Here is an 11446-nt window from a genome sequence, read left to right as displayed (position 1 = left end):
TTTTTGGTCTTTTTGAAACAGGGTCTCTCTGTAGCCCCAGCTGTCCTGGAACTCACTATGTAGACCAGGCTGGCCTTGAACTCACAGAGATCCACCTGCCTCTGCCTCCCAAGTGCTGGGATTAAAGGCATGTGCCACCACGCCCAGTAGTCCTGATAACTTTTGATGCTACTTCTACCACAGAGGATCAGTCACATCACAGCACAAACATCATGGGCAGGTCTTGATCATTGTAGGCTCCAGAGAGACAGCATGTGTGTTGGAGTCCATGCTGAGACTCGGGATACCTCCTCATAGGTATAAGCAAGTGAGAGTAAGTAAGGCTAATCTTCAAGACCCCTCCTGTCAGGTGTGCTGGACACTGGTGCCCACTAGACTCATTTTGATGAAGGCTGGGCCATTGGTTCTTCACAGGTCACCCTGACCCTGGCCAGCCTTGGCCTTGCTCTGGCCTGAGAGAGATGTACTTCATGGTCTAGTTTATCTAGGGCCAGAGAGGGGGGTAAAATTGGAATGACATGGTTTCTCTCACCAACCCTCAAGGAGGGACAAACTCACATGGAAGTTGCATCCTGAAGCTCCAGCTGTCCAGTGAGGTTTGATTCTGCAAACCAGGCCAGCTATAGAGGGTAACAGGCAGGGCTGGTACAGCTGCCAGGAACAAATACAGGATGCTCAGGTGTCTTTCACAGGTACCCAGCTGGCTTCTACAGTACTCTAAAGAACCCAGGCCTGCATTCCCCAATATGAGGGAGCTTGGGCTCTGAGCAGCCTCACTTGTGGTTGCCATAGCCCCCAACCACAGTCCAGGGACTACCTCTGAGCCTGGCCTGACCACCTGACCATCGTCAGGGACCCTCCCAAGCCCCAGAATCAGCCAGGCCAGCCAAAGAATGCTGAGGAGAGTTTTGTAACTCCTCAGGCAGAGAAGAACAAGAAATAACTATTTTTGTGCTCAGATCTGGGAACATCAGTGTTATAGTTACTTTTCTGTTGCTGTTATGAAATACTGTGACCAAAAGCAACTTGTAGACGAGTTTATTTTGGCTTAAGATCCTAAAGGGAGCATTGAGTCCAGAATGGTTGGGGAGGTATGCTGCTGCAGACTGGGAAATCCTGTCTTTATCCACATGCAGGAAGTGAGAGAGCAAACTAGAAGTGGGGTGAGGCTATAAACTCTCAAAGCGTTTCACCAATGATGTGCTTCCTCCAACAATCCTATGCCTCCTAAAGGTTCCATAACCTCACCAAACAGTGCCACCAACTGGGGACCAAGTGTTCTAATATCTGACTGAGCCTGTGGGAAACATTTCTCATTCTAATCACACAACCAGTTTTCCCAGTTAACCTAGGAAGAGCTGTGAGCACATATATTGCAAACCACATTTCAGTCCATAAACTGACAACTGACCAAGAGTCCTTGCTAAACTGGGCTATAACTGAAACTCAGGAGGGGAAGTGGCAGAGCCAATGTCTGTCTTCACATCTTGCAGTGTAGGCCATCACACTTTCAGACACCTGCACAACCATGGAGCAGAGCCAAGCCTGGTCCACTCCTGTAGGCTCAGACTTGGCCAGTGGGATGTAACCAGAACCTAAGGACACACCTCAGTACATCTGCTCCCAAACAAACTTTTATGTGCCAGGTCCACTGTTCTAGCCCCTTAACAATCCCTCTAGCCAGTCTTCTCTCTCCTCCCAGGTCATCTTTCTCTCCCCGCTACCCTCAATCTCCCCAGCATGGTTCACCAGTGTCTCACATCTTCCTCCAACTCTGGGAGTCAGAACTGCCTCCTCTCCCACCTTTCCATCCAGGAACCCCACCCCACCCCTGCTACCTTTGATCTACTGGGTCATACTGAACTTAAGCAGAGTCTGTCTGTCCTGCTGCTCCAGCTGCTAGACCATGTCCATCCACAATGACTATCTGAAAGGAAGAAGGCACATAAAGCTCACAGGCCGGCAGCTAGCCTTGAGCTCAGAGAAGTCTCACCATGGGGTAGAAAGACACTTCTCAGATGGAACAGAAAGCAAGCACTGATTGTCAACTCCTAAAATTGATAGATTAGACTTTATGAAAATTTAAAACTTCAAATGGCCCATTAAAAAGGCAAGATGTGATTACAGGGTGTGTAACCAAGGGACACTAGAGAAAGCTCACACTTAGCAACAAGGCACCCAGATTTTCAGAGAGAAAAGAGGATGTGGGGATATCCCTGACACTTGGTGTGTTGATCAAACCAGGGCACCCAACCTGAGGCCACATGTGGCACTCTCTAGCCAGGTGGCAGCACCATATGTTGGTGACATGGAGAGAGCCACAGCTCTCAGCTCCACTTGTTTGTGAAACCCTGCTGCCAGTCATAGGGTTACAACCTTGGAGCCCAGCACAGACCAGCTCCATCTATACAGGCCAGGGGCACTCTGTTCACAATGGTACAAGCTGGTCTCAGCTATATCCATTGAAGGACTCTAGAGTGGATGGTATCCCTATAGGATGACCCTTCACAGTATCCTAGAAGCCACTGTTACTTCCTTTTGTGACACTCAAGAGAGCCCAAAATCCTGAGAGTGTGAAGGGTGCTGGCTCCAGGGAGTGTCTCAAGGTTGGAGTGTCTGAGTGGTATAGCTACACACAGTGCAGGCCAGTTTTGCTGTTGCATCAGTGTATCAGTGCAGTGAGTTTAAAGGTCTAGGCTAAGGCCAGGCAGCCTTGTCTACACATCTCCATTACACTGTTCCTGACTCCTGCCCAGCTGCCACTGTCCCTCATCAGGTCTCAAGGGTCTCCATGGTAGTCACCACACTGTTCTAAGCCCTAGGTCACTGGTTCTGTTTGCCCCTGCATGAATTTCAGTTCCCTTGGGGCTCTCATACCCCTACTTCTAGATAGACCCCTGTTACCACACTCAGGCCTGCCTTAACCAGATCTGCCACTACAGTAGATCCCAAGGAGCCCAGGCTGCCAAGGCCCCACTTTCCTGGACTTGCCAGCTCACATATGGGTTCCACACCAACTTGTTGGAGGCTCTGTACCTGGGGTGTCAATAGGAACTGCAAGTTTAGAGAGGGCCTGGGATCATGGTCCCAGGCTTAGGTGACTGGCAGGCTGGAAATGAGGGGCTCAGAAGCCCCTCTCAACTTGTCCTGGGCTACTGAGGCATGGACACTGACACAGATACATGGAGGAAGGTGGGCCTGGGTCCCAAGCACACCACATCGCAGTTCTTCAATTGCAGGTGATCCTCATCATCAGTGGGAACCTGAGCTTCCTGAACTGGCTCACCATTGTGCCTAGCCTCGCCTGCTTCGATGACGCAGCTTTGGGATTCCTGTTTCCCTCAAGACCTAGAGGCCTGAAGGACCAAGTCCTAGGGATGCAGAGGAAAGAAGCAAGAGAGGTCAAGTCTAAGCCAAGATATGGTAGGTGGAAAATGACTCCAGCCAGCCCCATGACCCTTGTGCCTAATGCCTAATGAATATGTCGGAAGGGAGGGTAGCCTACCACACTCAAAAGAGAAGGGTAGAGGAAGCACCTCCTCCTGGGAGGAGGCTTCTGCTATCTAGGGCCTTCCATCAGGCCAGGACCAGGGACAGCTGGCCTTTAGCCACCTGCATGGACAGTCATCTCAGAATCCACATTGGCCTCAGGAAGTGCTTTTGGTTCAAGCATAGCGGGGGGCTTGAGCTACCCTTTGAGCTACCCTTCCCAGCCTGTGGATGGGGACACACACTTACATGGCCAGCTGTGTGTGTCTCTAGGCTTTCTTGAGCCTGAAGTGGCAGAATAGCAGCCATGGTTTCCTGAGGATAGGCTGAAGTGGATAGCACAGCTTTGCCCTGGGGTCAGGAGACTGGCTGGTGAGAACCACCCCCCACCTTTGGGCCAGGCTGCATGGTTCGGCGTGTGGTCAACTTCTCCCTGGGCATCCTGGTGGCCTGGCTCAGCATGCCTGTGGTTGTCAACCTGCTAAGCTCCAAGCAGGTCATGAACACTTCCTTCAACCCACTCAGGATCGTCAACACCTACGGAGCCTTTGGAAGGTATGAGCCAGGAATCCTGGCTGGGCACTAGAAGCTGTCCTCCTGTCTATCCTAACACACCTTGGGAAAGCATGGGCTTATGATGTCACCTGCCCCTATTGTCCTTTCCCTAGCTTGAGGGAGGTCTAGAACACCCATCACTGGACAAAGAGGCAGAGTTTTCACCTAGTGTGATGTGGACACATTAGCCTTCCCTGGTCTCTCCCAGCATCACCAAGGAGCGGACTGAAGTGATCCTGCAGGGCACAGCTAGCCCCAATGCCAGCATGCCTGACGCAGTGTGGGAGGACTATGAGTTCAAGTGCAAGCCGGGTGACCCCTGGAAGCAGCCGTGCCTTATCTCCCCTTACCACTACCGTTTGGACTGGCTTATGTGGTTCGCAGCCTTCCAGGTAATGATGTCCCACCAAGGTGCCCTGCTAGAGCAGGCTTTCCTTCCCTTGAGGGATCGAGTGAGAGAGAAGGGACGCTAAGGAGAGGTCCATCCCACCAGAGGCACTGAACAGGCCCTGCTCTGACCTAGACCCACCTCAAGAGGAGTCCTGTGGAAAGCCCAGTTCCCTGAAGCCCCAGGCTGGTGTTGTGGACATGTGGGTGTCCGGTATTCTCTGTTCTCACACACACAGTCCTATCCTGACCAAGAGGAAACTGAAACCAGGGTAGGTGGCCAGGTAGAGAATAGGGCTAAGGGCTGGTTCACCAGAGTGACCCCCCCCCAACCAGGACAGACTCTCCAACAGAGTAGGAAGCAGGCAGCCCCTGAAGAGTTGAAGAGTGGGCCCTCAGAGGAAACTGAATCCTGGCAAACCTGACCTTGAGCGCCCAGGACTGCAGATGATGTTTTGAGTGATCAGGAGGGGGCTGTACCTGGGAGAGTGCCAGCTGGTCAGGTCAAGGTGACGCTGTCCTCATACCCCAACCTCATAAGCCCCATCCCCCCCAGACCTACGAGCACAACGAATGGATCATCCACCTGGCGGGCAAGCTCCTGGCTAGTGATGCTGAGACCCTATCCATGCTCGCCCTCAACCCCTTCGAGGGTAGGGCTCCCCCCAGGTAAGACCCTCTCATTCACCGTACTCTGTGGCTGATGGGCAGCCTCATTAACTTGAAGTTGACTTGGCACTCCAACACATGGTGTGGAATTGAGTAGCAGCCAGAGACTATGGGACTGAGCAGTCTTGAGCTGGCCCTGTCCTTCCCATGTGCCCTGCCCACTATTGATGCTGACAGAAAACGAGTTCCTATCTCTCCCTGTAGAAGCCTCAGCACAGCTGCACCTGGAGCTGCCCACAACTGTAGAGGCTGTCAGGAGGGGGGCTATGGGTCAGTAAGCAGCTGCAAGTCTGGCAGCCTAAGCAAGGGATCCACACATCCACACAAGTGCTGTTTCTAGAACCCTCTTGGTACTATATACCATGGCACTGGGGATGGGGGACATCCCTCTCCAGGGGCCAATCTCTATCTAGGGTTTGCCAATTCCACTCTCTCCCCACCCTGCTCCCTCTGGGATAGCTGCAGGTGCCCCTCTTGCATAGCCACCTCTCCTGCATAGCACCCTGCAACCACCAGGAGACCTGGATTAGGTACATACCTGAGGCAGACATGTGTCTCTAGGTTTTCCAGATCCAGTGGCCAGGCCTCTCTGGTCTAGAGCTGCGTCCTTCCAGACTCTGGACAGTTTTTCTCAGACCATCCTCCTTGCCTGAATGCCCCAGGTGAAGAAGTATCAGAGACCTGGCTGCTGTCTTAGGTTTGTGTCCCAGCCCCCAGGGTGGACATTTCAGGCCTGAGTCCCTAAGTCGTCACCTGGATGGAAGGCAGAGGCTAGGATGAGGTCTTCTGACTTGGCCCCTGACTTGGCCCCAGACTGAGGAAACAATCAGGAGCACCCTGTAGAAACAAAGCCTTGCCTGCAGGCAGATGCTATGGAAGTGAAGGCACAAACCCAACTCACCTTTTGTGTGAATTGGCAGTGAATTAGTATTTCAAGAGAAATGTGGAAAGCAGCTAAAAGCAATAAACACAGAGCCTGCACTCTGCTGAACCTTATGGGCTATGCTTGGCCACAGAGCTGCGTGTGACTGGGTGTGACTCAGCCTGACCATGGCCAGCTGTAACTTTCTAAAATGGATGGCGACCAGAGCTTCCACAGTGGGAAGATGGAGCAGACACCTCCCTGCCCTGTACTGAGCCTGGGTACCATCCATGAAGTAAACATAGGAACTATGAAGAGTGGAGGGAATACCCCAGTGAGGGACTGCTGGACACCAGCACCAACTCTAAAATGGAGGTAAGTGCCAGGTTTTCTTGCTGCCTCATTTCCTAGATGTGGAGATAAAGGAGCAGCTGGTGAGATGGGAGCTACAGCCATCCCACTCTACCCCAGCCAAAGGAACAGAACACCACCACATATCATGGAGACCCAGGGGCACGTGCACCCCACTCTGAACAAAGAGAGTCACCCACTGAGCCTCTGGAGGCCCATGGTGACCCAGATACTAGTCATAGCATGCAACCACAAACCTGATTTCATGGCATCTGGGGAGTTCCACCTCTGCCTAGGGTGAAGGCCAAGCCAAGTAGAAAGTCTGGCATGGAGTTAAGAGGAGCCGTACAAACTGAAAATTTGCATAAGATGTTGGATCTCCTAACACCCAAACTGTTAGTTTTCAAATGAAAGCCCAGTTGTCATACCCAAAACCAGAAAGACATTGAACTAAGCTAGAAAAGACAGTGGATGACAACAGCTGAGTTTCCACACAGTGATTGTAAATCGCTCCAGGAGGTAATTATGAACACAGCACTTATGAAAACAGCAAAGAACAGAAGACAGAGGAAGAACCAAGAAGAGACTCAGAATAGAGAAACAGTCCCTGGAATAGAGTACTGGAGGAGGACAGGAAGAACTGGAATGTGAGGGAAGAGGCAGCAATGACCCATCGTGGGCAACCAGCCGAACATCTGAGCATAGCGTGGGGCCTGGGATTGCGACAAGATCTGAAATAGCTGTCCCCCAGGATCTCTGGGAGAAAGAGGAACAGCCTGGGGCTAGAAAGACAATTAATGAAAACTTCCTAAATTTGACCAAAGGCACAGATCTGGAGGGTCAGTAAACTAAACCCCAAATGGTAAACCCTAGAAAGACTCAGACCAAGACACAGTAGACATCTAGAAATTATAGATAGTAAAGGAGCTGAGAAGTCAGAGCCAGAGCTACCACCCTGTCACTGAGGGTCAAAAGACACTGTGAGGATCAGTGTCTGCCCACCATCCAACCAGAACTTCATCCAACAAAGATGCCATCAGGAATGAGAGGGAGACCAAGCCATCCTCAAAGTAAGGAAAACCAGATGCTTCATCACTGAAACAACAGACGAGCTCTTCCAACAGAAAGAAAGCAAGGGGCTTCGGTAATCAGCTAAGTGAAGGTTATGTCATGCCCTAGGGGTCCAAAATTCACGTGGAAGGATAGTCAAGACCCTTCCATTACAAATGGGGGGGGGGCTAGAGAGAAGGCTCAGCAGTTAAAAGCACTGGCTGCTCTTTCAGAGGACCCAGGTTCGATTCCCAGCATCCCCATGGCAGCTAACAGCCATAATTCCAGTTTCAGGGGAAGCTGACACACTTTTCTGACAGGCATTGCATGACACAGGTGCACTTACATACATTCCAGCAATACACTCATATATATATATAATTTTTTTAAAAAATGGGTGAGGGCGGGTAGAGGCTTGGTCAAGACACCAGCAGACCCATATGCTTATAATGTACTAAGAATAACAGATTAAGGTGGGGGTGCTGAAGAGATCTTAGCAGTTAAGAGCGCTGGCTGATCTTGCAGAGGACCTGAGTTCAAATCCCAGCACCCACATAGTAGCTAACAACTGTCTGTAACTAGTTCCATGGGATCCAATGCCCTCTTCTGACCTCCACAGGCATTGAACAACATGGGTGCACTCACATGCATGCAGGCAAAAATAAAAATAAATTTTTTTTTAAAAAGGCAGCCAGGTATGATGGCACATGCCTTTAATCCTAGCACTCGAGTGGCAGAAGCAAGATCTCTGAAATCGAGGCTAGCCTACATGGCGAGTTCCAGGCCTGCAGGAGCTACAGGGAGACCCTGTCTCAAAAAGACCCCCCAAAAAAAGGTCAAATCAAAACTGTGTGTGTAGGGTATATTTGTAGGTATATCTTGAATGTGGAGGTTAAAGAACAATGTTTATTGTTTTTCCTCTGGTGTTCTCTACCTTTTTAATGACAGGGTCCTTTTCTGGAACCTAGGGCTCACCAATTCAGCTAGGCTGGCTGGCCAGCAAGCCCAGGAACCCTTCTGTCTCCCCAGGACTGGGATTACAAGTATGCACCACCACACCCAGCTTTTATTTTTAATTGTTTTTATTTTATGTGTATGAATGTACTGCCTGCATGTGTGTAAGTGCATCTGTGTCTTGTAATAGGGAGGTCAGAAGAGGGTGTTGAATGCACTGGAACTTGAGTTACAGACGGTTGTTAGCCACCATGTGGGTACCAGGAACCAAACCTAGGTCCTCTGCAAGAGGAGCCAATGCTCTTAATTGCTGAGCCATCTCTCCAACCCCTACACCCAGTTTTTTTTAATGTGGGTTCTGGGGATCAAATTCAAGTCCTCATGTTTTATCAACTGATCTATCTCTCCAGCCCTCAAGAATGAATCATTAAATATATATACTTATATGACTTATAGCGAGATAGGGGAAAAAAATTAAAAACTGAATCTGGCCATGCTTGGTAGAGACACACCTTTGGTCCTAGCCAACAGCAGGCTGAGGTGGGAGGGTAGCTTGAGTACAGGAGTTTTAGGACAAGCCTGGACAACACAGCCAGACATCCTTTAAAAATAAAAACAACAAATGAAAACAAAAAGTAAAATGATAGCCATAAACCATAACATGCAAATATTTATACTAAGGAGAGTGGCAGATCTGAGAAGTCACAGCCTAACCATGCCATGCTGCAAGATGCTCACCTCAAACCTGCATGGGCAGATTGAAAGTAAAAAGCTGAGAAAAGATACATCATGTAAATTAATAAGAGTGACCTCAGTGCAGATAGACTATTAGAAGCAAAGGGGAGCATCCTTACAAGTGAACATGAAGGTCCTGAGGGTGTCTGCATCATGACAAAGCTGCAATATATGTGAAGAAAAATGGTAGAGCTGGAAGAGAAAGCAGTGAGCCCACACCCACACCCACAGCGGGAGCCCCTCTCCTCAGTGGAACACCAAGGTATGAAACAGCAGGCACTCAGAACACACACACCACCAACTCACAGGGTTAGTTATCGATAAGAAGATGCCACCCACATGTGACCAGCCCGGTGTGTGGGAAGCAGCTAGCCTGGGAAGAGCAGGCAGTTCTATCAGACCTGGAGGAAACACTACCATTCCTCTCAACATGGCTGAAATGAAAAGCAGAGACAGCTGAAAAGCCACAAAGGTGCTGGGAGATCAGGGCACTCAGGCATGACTGCTGGAAAGGCAAGTGTCACAGCTGCCCTGAAGCACAACTCCATGGGCCCTAAAAGTGAAAGCTGAGATGAGCTGAGCTCCTGCTCACAGCCTTTTAACCCAAAGCAATGAAACCAGTCCCTACAAAACCCATACAGACTCACAGCAGCTTTGACTGCCAGGAGCTGAAAAAGCCCAGCTTTCCTTCCACAGGAGAACCGCATAGACCATGGGACATCCCCATCTAGGATGTCCCTGCCTTGGGTACCACTGCCCAACAGCATAAGGTCTGAAGTACCTGTGAGCCTCCAGAGGCCATGGTGGGTGGAAAAAGCCAGTCCCCAAGGCCACGCACTGTAGGGTTCCATTTATGTAGCATTCTTGAGATGATCAGAGACTGTGGACGGTAGGAGTAGAGTGTTACAAGACAGAATGTACTGGTAGGACAGTGTCCAGGTCCTGACTGGGATCCCATACTGTAGTTTAACAAGATATTTCTCATAGAGTCTGATCTTAAGCTCCTACTTGAGACAGGTTCTGGAATCTTCCAGGGGTAGTAGCAGTGTTCCTGGTTACCCTCTCTGACCTGGAGAGATCAGGAGGCTCTGGCTCTTTCCCAGCCTCTCAGGCCCAATGCTGGACACCTTCCCACTGTCCAGGGATCCCCACCAGCCCCCTCCCCTTTGCCTCTAAGGTATAAGCCCTGCCACCCTAGACCTTCATCCTGTCTTGAAAGAAAATGAAGGCAGTTCAGTGAGATGGAGCAATCACACAACAGGGCCCTTCTCAGAGGCCCTGCATCCCTGCCCTCCCCCAAGCCTAGTAGAATACAGGGTCAGGACCCCAACTTCAGGAAGAGAAGGCCTTCATAGGAATCTCTCGTCAGCCCTGCCCTTTCCATGTCCATCTGTGGGGTCCAGCACGGCTCTGATCAGCACTAGCCAGCCACAGCCCCCATGCTGGCCACTAGTGTCCACCCTCAGAGACTCTTACCCACTTGGGATTTGTATTTGAGGAGAAAGAGGGATGACTGCCCCACCCGAACTAATGATGCCTCAATATTCACAGCCAAGACAGGAAGAGCATGTCCCTCCCTGGCCCCACTGTGGGGCTTGCAGTATCCTGCCCACACCCTGGTAGGACAAGTTGGGGAAAGTGAACCAGGGGCTGTGAGGAGCATCACCTAGGGTCTCCTTCAAACCCCAGGACACAGTGTGTGAGCCCACATGCACCCATTCTATGTCTAAAACTTAATAGACCTGGAAACATTTTGGTCATGGAGCTGGTAAAGGGCCACCCATGGGTTGCAGGGGCCTGGGCCTGTCTTCTAGCCTGGGGAACTCTGAGGAGCCCAGTGGGAATCAAGACCCCAAGGCCTCTCTGGGAAGCCACAGCCTCAGACAAAGAGGCAGCAGGCTGATGGCACTGTTCCCCACAGATGGATCCGAGGAGAACACTACCGGTACCGGTTCAGCCTTCCCAGCGGCCAGCATGCTGCCCAGGGCAAGTGGTGGGTACGCAAGCGGATTGGTCCCTACTTCCCCCCACTCTGCCTCGAGGACCTGAAGGAGTACTTTAAGGCACGGGAGTGGCCACTGCCAGAACCCCATCTAGATGCATCCTGAAATAAAGATCAGGGGCTAATTGTTGCTCTCCCTGGACTTCCCACTGTGGCCATGGGTCCCACACTATGACAGGGCAGCCTTTGGGCCTGCCAAGAAGAGAGAATGGAAAAGAGTTGTGCTTCTGTAACTGTCAGTCCTCCAGCCTCTGTCCTTGTGTGTCACCTTGCTCTCCTCTCCCCACTATAGAAAGAAACCCCTAAACACCCCCATGCCCTACATGTGGCCACACAGTAGGGTTACACAAGCACCAGTCCCTCCTCACCCCAGGGCCCCTCCCACCCAACTT

The 11446-nt window shown here is 50.9% G+C and overlaps 1 protein-coding gene across 4 annotated transcripts in view; it reads left to right on the top strand.

The window, feature by feature from the left end:
* Nucleotides 1-11184, top strand: part of Lmf1 (lipase maturation factor 1) — a 102031-nt gene extending 90847 nt beyond the window's left edge. For 3 of the 4 annotated variants that reach the window (XM_029557739.1, XM_008856158.3, XM_029557740.1), the window contains 5 exons: nt 3240-3423; nt 3891-4044; nt 4253-4436; nt 4988-5100; nt 10974-11184. In XM_029557739.1, the coding sequence (XP_029413599.1) occupies nt 3240-3423; nt 3891-4044; nt 4253-4436; nt 4988-5100; nt 10974-11160 (822 nt within the window). In that variant the 3' untranslated portion in view covers nt 11161-11184. Of the gene's footprint in view, nt 1-3239; nt 3424-3890; nt 4045-4252; nt 4437-4987; nt 5101-5661; nt 6338-10973 lie in introns of all 4 variants that reach the window. The other variant, XR_003847502.1, reaches the window with a different exon arrangement.
* The last annotated feature ends 262 nt before the right edge of the window (nt 11185-11446 follow it).

Source organism: Nannospalax galili, unplaced genomic scaffold (assembly GCF_000622305.1).
Source record: "Nannospalax galili isolate Female #2095 unplaced genomic scaffold, S.galili_v1.0 scaffold668, whole genome shotgun sequence".
Taxonomy (NCBI): Eukaryota; Metazoa; Chordata; class Mammalia; order Rodentia; family Spalacidae; genus Nannospalax; species Nannospalax galili.
This window is presented reverse-complemented; position numbering and strand designations above follow the sequence as displayed.